General features: G+C 34.9%; 1 protein-coding gene across 2 annotated transcripts in view; it reads right to left on the bottom strand.

Moving 5' to 3' along the window:
- Positions 1 to 3,835: 3,835 nt before the first annotated feature.
- Positions 3,836 to 15,446, bottom strand: part of hwt (SH2 domain-containing adapter heavyweight) — a 156,954-nt gene continuing 145,343 nt past the window's right edge. For both annotated transcript variants that reach the window (XM_089707166.1, XM_089707168.1), the window contains 4 exons: positions 11,590 to 13,659; positions 11,026 to 11,167; positions 6,401 to 6,520; positions 3,836 to 6,279 (listed from right to left, as the gene is read on the bottom strand). In XM_089707166.1, the coding sequence (XP_089563292.1) occupies positions 6,093 to 6,279; positions 6,401 to 6,520; positions 11,026 to 11,167; positions 11,590 to 13,659 (2,519 nt within the window). In that variant the 3' untranslated portion in view covers positions 3,836 to 6,092. The remainder of the gene's footprint in view (positions 6,280 to 6,400; positions 6,521 to 11,025; positions 11,168 to 11,589; positions 13,660 to 15,446) is intronic.

Genomic DNA, 15,446 nt, shown 5'->3' with positions numbered 1-15,446 from the left:
AACTAAGAAGAGAAGCTAAAAAATCTATTTCCTTGTACTATTTCATAAGTTTTAATGATTTTTCTCTATTTTTATATCCATTTGAATTAATTAAATACTAAAACAAAACAATAAGTAAAACTTTGTAATAAATAAATGATGTTAAACAAATATACCTTCTATTTCATGCTGCGTTTTAGAGTTAAATAAGAAAATTAGGATTAAAAAAAAACTAGAGCCAATCTACCAAAACTACTAATAGTTAGCAAGGGCGGATCCAGCTTTAGTGCCAGGGGGGGGTCACATAGACGTGGTCAATTTTCAAAAGCTATATTTTGGTAATTTAATTGATACGTAGATTTAAAAAAAAATGGTCAAGTGCGAGTCTGATTGGCGAACCAAGAGTTCCGTACAAACATTTTTATATGTTTTAATATTAAATTTATGCTTTTTGCGATTTTTCCTTTATCTGTGCTATAAGACGTAAGTTTCTATTAAATAAAGATTAAATATCAAGATTCTGTGTTCACGGGAAGTACCCTGTAGGTTTTGATTCCTGGCAACACTTGCGAATGTTGATAAGCATGAAATGTATGTTTTAGCAATTTTTTCTCCATCTGTGCTGACATTGCTTTTAACCAAATTTCAGAACTCTGTGTTACTACCTATAGATAAATACCTATAGATTTTGATTCCCTTGCGATAATGTCGAAATTTGCGATAATTTACGGCATAAATGGCTGTATCTTTTGATTGCGTTGGCTTATAAGTTTGATTTTTACACAGCTATAAGGAACCGTAGATTTGAGTATTCCGTATGAATTTCAGATTGATACCTCCACGAGTTCCTGAGTAAAAGGGTCTTCACAGGCAGACAAACTTGAAAAATATATTTTTTTTGCAATTATTCCTGTATCTGTACTATAAGATGTTGCTTTGTACCGAATTTCAAGATTCTGAGTTTACGGAAAGTACCCTGTAGGTTTTGAGTTTTGATTCCCTTGCGAATGTCGAAATTTGCGAAATTTTTCGGCATTTACGGCTGTATCTTCTGATTCGTTGACATAGAAATTTGATTTTATTCATTTTATTATAGCGTAAAGGTATTTTAGACTTGAGTTTTTGGTATGAATATCAAGTTAATACATGTCAGCGGTCGTGAGTAACAGGGTTGTAAGTTAAAATTTTTTTTATATATTTTTTTATATTATAATCTAAGGAAAAATTCATGCTTTTCGCAATTAGTAAACAAAGTCGTTGTCTCTGTGCCTATGTCCCTATGTATGATTAAATCTTTAAAACTACGCAACGAATTTCGATGCAATTTTTTTAAAGATAGAGTGATTCAAGAGGAATAGTATATAATTTATAAGGTTTTAGAGAAAGCGGGCGAAGCCGCGGGCGGTAAGCTAGTCTGCGTTATAAGACGTTTGATTGTACTAAATTTCATGACTCTGTGTACTCGGGAACTACCCTGTAGGTTTTGATTTCTTAGGGAGTGTCGAAAAATTTCAGCAATTACAGCTGCATCTTTTGATTGCGTTGGCTAAAACATTTGAATTTTTCACAGCATCAAGGGACCTAGACCGTAGGATTTCGACATTAGCAAGGGAATCAATACCTGCAGGGAGCACCCTGTCCCGTAAACACAGTCTTGAAATTGAGTAAAAAGTATCGTGTTATAGCACAGATGTAGTAATAACTGCGAAAACCCTAATTATTAAATTAAATTAAATAAAAATATATTTTTAAATAATTTTAAACTTACAATCCCTTTACTCATGAACGTCTACATATTATATTTAATTGATATTCACATCAGAACTCAGGTCTATAATAACTTAAATCTGTTATTTAATTCAAATTATATGTCAATGCAATCTGACGAAAAAGCAATTAGAACCGCATATTCTTTATTTCGCAACTACTTGCATTGCAAGGGAATCATCAATCAAAACCTACAAGGTACTTCCCGTGAACACAGTCTTGAAATTGGGTTAAAAGCAACGACTTAAGCACTTACAAGCACAGATACAGAAAAAAATCCTTTAAACAAAATTGTAAGATACAACATAATATGTTTGCTCGGAGTCCGCGGTGCGCGAGTCCGACGCGCACTTGGCCGATTTTTGTTGTAATTTGACTGTATTTTATAGTGTTCATTTGAAAAAAAAATTTGCTATTTTATGTCTTGTCCACGAACTGGGATATTTCGATATTTGAGATTTTGTGTGAAAAGTGTAACAGCAAAAGTTGTAGAAAAAAAATTAATTACATACAACTTTACCATTACACTTTATTCCGCAGTTATAGTTTTTTTTTAAATCGAAAAACCTGTTATTTGTCCTTAAATTACGACCACAGGTCGACCCTAACAAACTTTTTCTATAATTTTTGTTATATTCTCTTCCGTTACCGTTTGTAATTGATTTCATTGTTCTATATTACTTTTATGTCTCAAAATTTAATAAAAACATCATATTGAACAGTATTAATTTGTTAATTTAAAAAAGTTAATATTAAATTAGTGGTCCACTTAGGTCGTGGACCTAGCCCAGGGGGGGGTCATGACCCCGTGACCCCCCCCCCTGGATCCGCGCTTGAGTTAGTATATAATATGCATTAAATTATTCGAAACCACTTTCACATCCAGGGCAACAAAATGGTTTTGGGTAATTGATTTTCATTGACTCACTGAATGTTCTATTTTTTATTAGATACTTACTGAATTTATTAATCATTTAAGTATAAAAAATATTATCAACCACTGCCTTCTATTATTCATATTATTTGGTCGCATCTTCTTTTGCCATAATATTAATTCTACGAAATAATATAGAGGGCGTGTAAGCTACCTAGCAGCGCCATCTACTAAGTACTACGTGTATCAGGTGAATGCTTAATAGTAATGTCATAGTGTTGGGGGTATCCCGTAGATGGCGTGATAAACAATTTTATTTTATGTTGGATATATAGTGAAGTTTTTTTTATTAATTTTAATTTTTTGCCATGAGAGGTAAAAGGATTATATTTAACGAAATATAATTTACGTATGAGCTGTGGCGCGCGGTTTCACGCGATTTGAACCAGCCGCCAGCGGATAACTGACAAGTAATTCTTTAGTTTAGTTGTATACGTAGTTAGTATATTATTATTAGTCTGAGTTTAGTATTATTCTGCTAAATGTTCATCACTGTCAAGTATTATAGAAGTCCGTTCAGTGGGTATCTTTTGAAAGGGGAACATTACATACATCTTTCCGTCCTCACAAACTTTCACGTTTATTATATTAGCAAGATTAATTATTAAATTACTTTATTAGAAAATTTACTTTATACTCTCTGTAGTGCCATGAATTTAAATATAAGAAGTAAGGTTCTATTATCCTTTTTATTTGTGACTAACTTTTCAAAACTGTAGAATAGTATAGACTAGAACACTATAGAACATAATTAATGTACTTTTTATAACTTGAAAATAGTAATAAAAGCTTATTACTATTTTCAAACCAATTTTGAACGCTTTAAGAGCAGCTTTATTGTTTGGTTCTGTGTGTATAGGCCGTAATAAATGACACCTTAAAGTTTAGCCATAATTTTATGGATACTTACTAGTCTTTGGTTGTTTCTGACTATTAAAAAAAATCAGGAAATAGAGAATATAGAAAGATAAACTTTGTCACTTTCAATTTCCTTATATCTTTATGGGATATAAGGGGCCCTTTCCCCGAGCGCTCTGGGTATGCCAAAATGCATTCTCCACTATAAAAAAGGTAGGTTATAATCATAGATATTCAATTCTAAAGGAAAACAGTTGAAGTAGGGTTCTGATCCAGCTAAAATGAAAACAAAACATATTTTTCAAGACTTTTATTACGTCATTTATTTCAAACTACACCTTCAAAATTATATTTGATTATAACTACGATAAGCTATAACATTACCTAACATTTGACCAAAACCTATCGTTTTATGAAAAATTTTGACACGTTTTAAGACTTCCAGAAATTTCCATGCTATCATTACATTCCATTATATACTTACTACGTTAAATATTAAACGGATAATTGTTGGCGATATACAATAATAAATTATAATTCATTTCATAATCTTTACAGAATGGCTCTTGTTCTGGAAGATGAACAGAATATTCAAGTTTGAATCGAGCTTTGATGGTAAGCATATGAAAAAGTACTCTGTAAGATGGTAATTTAACAAATTGTAAGTAAAATACTTGATATGTAGTCTATTAAGATTGTAGTTATAGAATTTGTTAATGATTCTTTGCAATCCATACAGGTTTTCCAGTTTGGAACATAGAAAACGCATTAATTTTTATTGTACATCGCCTACGCAGTTGCTTAGTAATAAAATCGTACATTAAATATTAAAATTAGTTGCACGCTTGCAGAAGCTGCTTTGCGGTGGTTTAGTACATATTAAAATGTCTCACATACATAAAAATTCGCTCGTTCCCATATAAAACTACTATTACTCCTAAATATATTGTTATACACGTAACAAAATTGTTAAAACGTATTTTAAGTCTCAAACAAGTGTTAGTCAAAATCAGGTACAAATTAATCAAAATTAAATCTAAGGTAACTGAACAGTAGAGGAAGATTTTGAGATCACGTTGCATTTCTTATTGATTAATCCTCTGAATCAATTCAAGAATTCATTGAAATAACTCATAAAACATGCGTACACATAGATTTATTTCAGTTTTTGGCGTTTACAAACATTATATCAAACTAAATCACAGAAAATTACTAAACAAATTATTTTTCTAACCTTAAATGCGACAATGAAGTATCTGAATTGGACCATATTTTCCAAATGAAAACCTCATAACACAAGGCCCATAAATAGGTATTTCTACTTACATCTAATGTAACAAAAAATATAAATAAGTCAAAGTGACTGTTACATAACATGTGCAATCTTTCTATGATCTTACTTACGCATACATTATGTGCCATAACAGATAACTACGGTTATTTTTTATATATAACGCCCACCGTTACACATGACATCAAGTATGGCGATGAATTGTTGTGACTGCGACGTATTCTTCATAGAATTGCAATCTGACGTCTCAAAGGATTTGCAATGAATAAATTAAACGATGTATGTATTTAAATTGTACTCTTAATCTAAGCTCAATATTTTAGTTCGTGGATGAAAAACTAGTTAATAACTACGGTGCAAAAATGAAAATTCCTTAGTCTATTACGGTATAAATAGTTAAAGGTCTGTCACAATGCGTGTACCAGTTTGTACCTTGCTTAAAATCGATACGGTATTCGTGACCGCCTTGAAAACGATGAATCACTACCACTTTAATACTATTTAAGTCAACGAACGGACTATGTGGACTATATTATTTTCAGTTAGTGTAAATCAGATATTGTTCTGATTTTTGTGCATGAACGGTACTTATTTATCGAACCCGCCAAACCAAGCCCAGTAATATAATTAGGCCCCAAATTATGTACATAAAACACATAAAAATACATAAATTTGCTTGTGGTTACATCACGAACTTATCACTTACGTCAATAAATAAACACATAAATGAATGTTTACACATCTTAGTATGATTGTAATGAATTAATAGCAATCGATAACAAAACTACGTTCTGATAATAACTATAATAATATGAATATGAAATAAATAAGTCGATTACATTCACTAATAAATTATTTAAGAATACAGGTTGCTGCGGTGTATGGACTAGCATAATAAGAAAGAGTGTAATGCGAGCGGTTAAAATACAAAAGCCCCTTAAAATAGCTAAACATATCCTAGAACTCTTTGGTATTATTCACTGGACGCTAAAACTATACAGAGATACACATACAATTGCTAATGTATCAAAAATTTCTAAACGAAAACTTGCTTCAATATTTACACCCGTCTGAATGCGATGCTAACTGAATCCTGATAGCGGACGCAACTAAAATCATTGGCGATTTTTCCTCCTCCGACCCGAAGGCTTTCAATTCTCCAGGCTTTGGCAGGATGAACTCGAGCGACTCAAGCAATCGCCAATAAGTCGATTGCGTGTCAGAAGAAACCCGGTGGACAATGTCCACAGTCTCCTTCTGTTCTCAAAGCATAACGGCAGGCAGTGGAGTCGACAGAGCCATATGTTCCGCTCCCCTGACCGGCAGCCTTTGAGCCGTAACATAATGTCTCATTAAAGCAGGCACTGTAGGAAATGCAGTCGAGGCCCCTCCCAAAGTATATCCATCACCTCCACGACATATACGCATGTGCATAAAACCACGGGTAGACCTGAAACAAAACGAACAATTTAATATCATGACTCATTTTTATCTACGAGATAGTACCTATATTATACTGATATGAATATGATGATATTTGTTGTCTACACGATAAAAAATTTTATACTCACTTCAAACTAAGCGAGTAATCGTGTTTAGCAGATTCGCTATTCCGAACCAAGAAAGCTCCTTCCTCTGCATCTCTGAGCAAACTTTCAGCTTCTATGCGCGACAACGTTCCATGATACCACCTGTAATAAAAAAATATATACCTAGTTAATATAGTATAGACCCTATTAATATAATCAATATCATAAACAAAACATATCATAGTAAAGTGAAGTGACAAATTAAAAGATAAGAGAAAATGAAAAGAAAGTAATTAAATATTATCTATATCGTATCATCTTTGAGAGGGCGCTACTTTGACAGCGTAAACATTAGCTCCGTAAACAAAGTGTAATTATATTATTTAAAAGTAAAAATAAAGTGAAATCACAGTGTATTAGTGCTAAAAACTTTTAAATTCAGTGTTTCAAATAAAAGTTTGAACGATTATAAACACGAACAAAGTGATATAATTATCAATAACAACAAAGGAACTTTTTTGGTGCTATAATAATATTGTGCCGATCTTTACTTTTTGTGGTCTACGCGATTCCCCCCTGCATAGAAAAAACGGCTAATCGTATGAGACTAAGTTCAAATAGAGAAATTATAAACTTAATAACCTAAAATTATATCCATTGCTTAGTCATCTCCGAGCGAACAAATTTATCATAAGCGCCATCTATCGGCTTGGTTTGATTGCCATCTATTAGAACTTTGAAGAACTACGTCGTAGGTCGTTATTGGCCTTCTCGAATAATTCGGCCATACACCAACAGAGGGCGTTAAAATAAAAATGGACGAAATTAAAGAGATGTTGCGAACTATGCAAGAGGAAATGAGACAACAAAAAGTCGATATGCTAGCCATGAAAGAAGACATCAAAGACACCATCAATAATAACATAAATGAGAAATTTAAGCATTTAGAAACCAAAAATGAACAACTCGAACAAAAATTAGAATCACAAAAACAGAAAATTGACAATTTTGAGAAAAAATTGAGGAAAAAAAATATATTAATATTCGGAGTCGAAGAGCGAGAAACAAGCTATCAAGAGTTGGAGAAAAAAGTTTTAGATATCATAAACAACACACTTAACATCAAATGCGAAAAACACTACATTGAATCCGTGAGAAGACTTGGAATTAAAAGCGATAAAGTCAGACCCATTGTAATTACGTTACTTACTATGGGGATGAAAATACAAATCCTAAAAAATAAAAAGATGTTAGAAAACTCATCCTACTACATAAAAGAAGACTTTCCATTAGATGTGCTCAATAAACGAAAAGAATTACAAAGAGAAATAGCGATGTTAAGGGAACAAGGCAAAAATGCTATAATAAAATATGACAAAGTTGTTATATTAAAAAATAAAAATCAACATTCAGAATTTCACAAAACCCAAAATAAAAAAAGGAGCTTATCTGAATCCCCTGAAATGGCAACTTGCTCTAACAATTCAAATAAAATAACTCAAAAACAGCCTACAAAGATAAACAAGACTAATAATAATTTAAATAACTATATTTTAAAAAAGCCTACGCTTACAGTTGTAGAAAAAATCCCTTCACAAACATCTGGTTCAAAACAAAGTACAGAATAGCAATTAGTAACGCCGCCCCCTCTCGATCTCCCAACACGGCTTGTCACCGCGAGAGATCTAGACTATAACCCTCCAACATGTCACAAACTCTATATCTGCACATATAATGTGAAATCCCTATTATCACCACAAAGAATGATACTGTTAAAATACTCCCTAGAAAAAATAAAATATGACATCATTGGTCTTGCTGAAGTCAGGAGAAATGGCAATAGCATTATTGAGGATGAAGACCATATATTTTGCTACACCGGAGAATCTAAAGGACTCCATGGAGTTGGCTTCTTAATTAAGAAAAAATACAAAAATAATATAGATAATTACATAGGCATATCTGATAGAGTCTGTTTGCTAAATCTACGCTTTACGGCAATGAAAATCTCTATTATACAAATCTACGCACCCACCTCTGATGCAAACGAAGAAGAGATTGATGCCTTCTATGATGATATAGAAAAAGCCAGGAGTTTCACATCGGAAAAAGTTATCCTATTGGGAGACTTAAACGCGAAGATAGGACAAAGAAAGCCGGAAGAGAGTACAATACTAGGCCCATACTGCTACGGTAAAAGAAATTCCAGAGGCGAAAAACTTATTCAATACGCTCTAAAAAATAAATTTACAATAATTAATTCAATATTTAAAAAAAATACAAAACACCTTTGGACATGGATTACGCCAGATAAAAAGACAAGAAACCAAATAGACTATATTTTGAGTAATCATCCAAAACTATTTACCAACATAGAAATCATCAATAAACTCTCGTTTCCGAGCGACCACAGACTCTTAAGAGGAACAATATCTCTAGATATACAAAAGAAAAGCAGAGCTAACTTTGACTCAACCCCAACAATCACCCTATCAAATGAGAAATCACAAGAAACATATCTCTCTGCATTAAGAAATCAAGTAGAAAAAATCAACTGGGAAATTAACGATAACATTGAATCATACTACCAAAAAATAGAGTCATCCATACAAGAAAGTTTAAAAACCATTACATCAATAAAAAATAAGAAAGAAATAATATCAGAAGAAACTAAAAAACTAATTAAAAAACGCATAGAACTACAACACAAACCTTCAAAAACTAAGAAAGATAAAAAGGAACTTTCATCACTCTACAAAATTACAAATAAACTACTTAAAAAAGATTATGAAAATTACAGACTGGATATTATCGAAAGCCACCTACTAGCCTCAGGAAGCCAAAAGAAAGCATACAAACAGTTAAACTCAGAAAAAAATTGGATCCCGACATTAAATACGCAAAAAGCCACAAAGAAACTGCAAACTAGACAGGACCTTGTAAAAATTGCCTCCGACTTCTACACAAACCTATACGATGATAAATCTGTCACAAACAACAGCTACGAAAAGTGTCTAGAAACAAAGGAAAAAATATCATCAATACAACCATTCAATGAAGAAGAAATAATGTCTAAAATCAAAAAATTAAAAAAAGATAAAAGCCCGGGTGTTGACAATATCCCGAACGAAGCCCTGCTACTTGGAAAACATCTGTTGATAGGTCCACTCGTTATTCTCTTCACAAAAATACTGGAACAACAAGAAATTCCTACCAAATGGGCAAAATCAAGGATAATCCTTATATACAAAAAGGGAGACCCAGCTAATATAAATAACTACAGACCTATTAGCCTACTACCAACACTGTATAAGCTATTTGCAATGTGCCTGGTGAAAAGAATAGAGCCAACTATAGAAGAGCACCAACCAATCGAACAAGCAGGTTTTCGTCAAGGATACTCAACGACTGACCACATACACACCTTAGAACAAGTGATAGAAAAATATATTGAATTTAAACAAAACCTATATATAGCATATGTCGATTACGCAAAAGCGTTCGATTCCATTTCGCATATGAGTATCTGGGACGCATTAGAGCATCAGAACCTCCCACACGTATACATTAACATCCTCAAAGATATATACAGAAAAAGTACAAGCCGCGTCAAATTAGATCGGTTAGGCGCTGAATTTAATATCCGCAGAGGTGTGAAGCAAGGGGACCCGCTATCACCAAAAATCTTCATAGCTGTCTTGCAAAACCTAATGAAAGACCTAGACTGGAACAAAAAAGGAAAAGGAATAAGCATAGAAGGAAAAAACCTCAGCAACCTTAGATTTGCGGACGATATAGTTCTTTTCGCTAAAACATCAAACCAACTAGAGGAAATGCTAACAGAACTAAGTGCTGCTAGTGCAAGTGTAGGCCTACAACTGAATACCTCAAAAACAAAAGTAGCAACCAATGGCATAAGGAAACCTATACGGATAAACAAAACACCTATAGAATACGTAGAGAGCTATATTTACCTTGGAAAACAAATATCATTTAAACCGACAAGACATCAAGATGAAATAGACCGGAGAATAAAGTTGACGTGGAATAAATACTGGAGTAACAAGGAAATATTAAAATCAAAACTCTCAATGAAGCTAAAGAAAAAAGTAATGGATTCAAGCCTGTTGCCCTGTCTATCATACGGTGCCCAAACCTGGATCTTTAACAAAAATACCATGTCGAAAATACGCACGTGTCAACGGGCAATGGAGAGGAGTATCCTTGGCATCAAGACCATAGACAAAGTAAACAGCAAAATAATCAGGAAAAAAACCAGAGTATTAGACGCTTTACAACATGCACAGCGCCTAAAATGGAAATGGGCTGGACATATCGCCCGTTACTCTGATGAAAGATGGCCAAAAAGGGTCACGAAGTGGATAGGTCCAAGAGCCAAGCGGAAGAAAGGCAGACCAAAGGCTCGCTGGGTCGATGATATCCTGAAATTGACGGGAAGAGACTGGATGAAGGTAGCTGGCAACAGGAAGAAATGGGGACAATTGGAGGAGGCCTATACCCGAAAGGGGCCAGGACATTAATCCAAATTACATGATAAATATTAATATTATCTTCTTAAGTGTACTTTGCTGTAATTTGTGTTGAAATGTCATGGATTAATAAAGGCTAAATAAATAAATAAATAAATAATCATCTTTGAAACTTACCCTTGTCGGTCAAGTGGAAGAGACGCATCAACTAAATCTCGAGGTGGAGCTATGGGTCCCAAATTTAAGTGCAATCCCTTAGAACCGCTTGATCCACTGCTGCCACTGTTGAAATTTAATGTAAGCTTCTCACGATGCTTATCTAAAAAATAATATATTCATTATTGACACAATTTTAAAAGTAAAACTGAAAATGGAAAGCCTGTCAACTTCAGTTAGATTCAATGTAAGTAATATATGTCACTTCTCGTAAAGTATCAATCACAAGTCTACCAAAATCCCGTAACTTGAATGTACGTTTACAAATTGCACACAGCATAAAGAAAAACTTCCCTCAAAAGGCACTTTAGTAAATTAAATATCGGGAGGGCGTCCTACCAGAATATTTTGTGCGGTGCAATCTCAGTCATGTATCTTAATCGGTATTATTTTGTAAAAGTCACGTCAAATTACAATAAATGTGAATTGAATGTGGCAGACCCTTTTCTTACTATGTTTGTTAATAAATGATAATAGAAAATGATATTTCCTATTCTTTTCTATTAAAATAATGCAATAACTCACCTTGATTTAGGTCTTGTACGCTTTGACTCGATGAAGCGTTAGATATAGCTTCGCCGAAATCATTATTTAACTGTAGGGACTGGCCGCGTAACTTTCTTCGCAGTTTTGGCATATCAAATGGCAAGGTTCGTAGATCAACTTCAGCCTCAGCCCGTCGTCTACGAAGTTTTGGCATATCAAATGGTAGATCTGAAAGATCCACGTCTTCATCTTTACGTGCTTCCTCAGTATTGCTGTTCTTAAAATTTATGAAAGCATTCCTGGAATCAACACCCTCTCTGGAGTGTATTGATATACCACTATCCGACCCTTGAATCTCTGTATCACCTGGTGTTGAATGTCTAAAAGTAAGGTTCAATAAATTCCTATTTTGTAATGCACGACGTTTAGGTTTCTGAACAATTTCTACAGTTGTTTGGATCGTAGTATTTCCCGTATCTACGTCTTCCGGAGAAACTTTTTGTGAATTATTATTCTTATTATTGTCAGATGTTTCCGATGCTGGTTCTTGTGAAGATTTATCAGATATAGGGCTTAAAATGTGCAGTTTAGCCGGATGATGCCCAAACCCCGTTAATTGCATATGGTGTGATTTAGCAAAAGGAACGTTGCCAGAATCCGAGCTGTGCGAGCTTAGCGAAGAGGAATGTCGACCTTCAGAGCTACTGCTGCTTCTATCACCTTCACTATTGCTACTTCTTAGGGATTCCATACTTCCTCCGCTGCTACTTGTAGCCATGCTCTCAGTGCTCGAATACTTTCGTCTAGGGCGAGCTATACCGGGCCTGCCTTTAAACTCCATTATAGGGCCGACCCCCTTTGGCCCCGTGTACCGATTCAACTCTGGTGTGTCTGAATCGGAAGTGGGTCGACCCTTAATCTCTAAAAAAATACCGTCCTTTGATTGCCCCCTTTCATCATCACCATCACGTGATTCCCGACTTGAATCTCGTAGACGTTGTCCAACATCTAATTCAGTAGAAACAGACGCTTTTACATCAGTCATACTAGCATCACTACTTGTGGGCGTGTCTCGAGCCCTGAGTGATTTTACAGGTAATCTTAAGTCTTTCAGACGTGGGTGAGCTGGTTGCGACTGAGGCAAATTTGGGGCGCTTTTTATACTATTCATGGCAGATCCATCTTTCTGCTGAAATTTTGTGGGTAAAGGCGCTGTTGATGGCGGCGATGGAGTATAGCCGCGGAAAGGAAGTTGCGATGTTGACGCTGTTCGCTCTTCATCATCTATATGAACTTTTTCTAAGTCTTCTGATAATGCTAATGCGTTATTTTCACTTTCCCTTTTCTGTCGTATAGTTGGTATCTTTGAGCGCCGGACGCTATCTGTTTTCATAGTCACCTTGCGGCGTCCTTTATAGTCTGGTTCACTCCGCTCAACTGCTTCAAAAGCTGATGCCGCTGATGATATAATTTTACGCTCTTCGGCTTGTAACAAGGCCGGATGATTACTAACGCGGTCAAAATCATCCAAATCATCGTCGGAGCGTGCGATTTTGCAGTCAAAAGCGGTCTCATATATCTGTCGAGTGGTCATCTCTTGTGGCCAGCGTGGCAAAGGCGCCGGCACATAAAATACGCTACGAGATGGACGGTGCTCGTCTACATCTTCGGGCGCGGCGCACGCGCAGCCGGCCGCGTCGCGCCCACGACGCCTCGGCGGCATCCACGCGCTCTCTCCAGACGAAGATGACGATCGTTCTAGCTCACGAAAGCCATCTTCAGCCACTGAAAAGCGTTTTGGCAGGTTTGGTCTTTGAGCAACGTGTGGGGCGTCAAGACTAGCCGATTTTCTGTAGCGCGTTCCTCGTGAAGATGACGTCGAGGATGCTGCTGGGGCTGAAGGTGCAGGTGGGGGCGGTGCAGTCTTAAACAAATCGCCGTAATAATATGGACTGGGATTTCTGCGAGGAGCGTTTGCGTAACGTGGATCAGAACGTCCACTGTCAGGCGAATGCAAGGACGGTGCAGTTGCAAATGGATCGAATTCACCGAACTCGTCTTCTTCCTCTTCTTCTTCTGTTGAGGACGACCGGTCGTCTGTAGATGATTCTATAACAATAAAAAAAAAACAAAATTAATATCCTACTTATATCCCGATTTGACATAACAATACAATTATGAACATAAGTTGAGATTAAATGACGAGATCCAACAAAATTTAAAGGCTTTTAAGAATAAAATGTGAGTAACGAGCTAGAAACATCCTTCAAGTCTGAGACCACGATTCGTCTCAAGTAGTCTCTTAAAAATAAACGAGAATGTGCACATATTGTGTATAATAAATTCATATTAAACGAGGGAGTTTTTAAATCTTTTCTGAACGTATTTCAAATAAGATTTTTTCAAATAAAACATCGAACATAGCCGTTCGAGCTTTACTTCTCAGCTCAAATTTGTGGACAAAAATAATATATTATATAAGCAAATTATTATAATATTTACATCTATGTATTATTATATTAATACAGATTATCTACTTCATAAGATATAATTTAGACTACTATGTGTGTTTATTTATTCCTTTATAATGAGACAAATTCATAGATTTCCTCGAGAAAAAAAGTCTATGTCCTCATGCATACGATGCTAATGTAATTTCAAAAGCAAGCAGGAATACCCTAATGAGAATTCCTTGCTTCGAACAACAAAGGCATCCCTCTGAATGCATGTTAAAGCCTGGATTTAGCCCTCTAGCCGCGACAAACCCTTACAGGGAAATTGCCTAGCAACAGCGTTGGCGAATATTGCCAATTAGACATTATTGGCTAATGACTAATGAGAGCTCACATTCTTCAATTTACAATTTAAACTAAAGTTTGAACGAGAATTAATTATCTAAATTAACTCGAATCATTGCAATTTACTTAAAGATGCGTAGGGAAAGACATTAAAATTAACTAGAAGCTTTCTAATTCTAATAACGGTTCCTAAAACACGAAATTGTCTATTAGTGACAGGGGTGTGTAAAGTGACGTCATTAGGTGACGTAATTACGTTTCCGCGTGACTGGACGTGTGCCCTACGAGCACGATTTTGTTGAATTGCCACGATTTACATGTTTAATGTCTTTTCAAAGTTGGGATATTAGAGGAGATAAAGCAATGTTATTTGACCATAACGGTTAAGATTAAAACGTATTGTCATTCAGTTAATACTGCCATACAGAAAAACATAGCAATGACATGACATCATCATACACGTAGCGGATATCCGATTTAAGTTAATAACCATACATGGTGGAATCCGAAACCATTTAAGTCCGCGTTAGCTCGGCTTATTCTGTCTTTTGGATAAATTCTGTTTAAAAATAAAGGGTACTTTAAAACATACAGCCAAATAATGTTTCTAAAAGAGAATTACTAACTTTTATTATTTTATGACAATACGATAATTACAACGACGATGACGACTTACGCAAATAATAAAGAATCTGGTTATAGTAGAAGAGAGATAAGTCATGATTTCACAGTGAAATATTGCAATCAAAAGCCTCTATTTATTACGTCCGAGATTTTTTCAGTCTAGACGAACAAACGGGAAAAAGGCTGATTAAAAGTTGCCATTGTTGCTTCACTGCTAGTGCAGGTTTTATTAGCTCCGCCGCCTAATTGTGGACGTCCAATCGGCTTCTGTTGAAACTACTAGTTGAACGTTTCCACAACACTATTGGAAACGAAATGAGGCATGAGATGCGATGTCTCTCAATCAATCCAGAACGAAATGTTACAAATACGTATTCAGATGTTTAAATAACTGTCCTTTTAATTGTCATGAGAAATAATAATACAATATTAAATGATACACTAATTAATGTTACGTATATTTGTAACTTATTA

The sequence above is a fragment of the Colias philodice genome, chromosome 19 (genome assembly GCF_061535455.1).
Source record: "Colias philodice isolate Cphi_HAF_F1 chromosome 19, ilColPhil1 Martin Lab GWU primary, whole genome shotgun sequence".
Lineage (NCBI taxonomy): Eukaryota > Metazoa > Arthropoda > Insecta > Lepidoptera > Pieridae > Colias > Colias philodice.
Note: the sequence above shows the minus strand (reverse complement) of the source record. Positions and strands in the feature narration are given on the sequence as shown.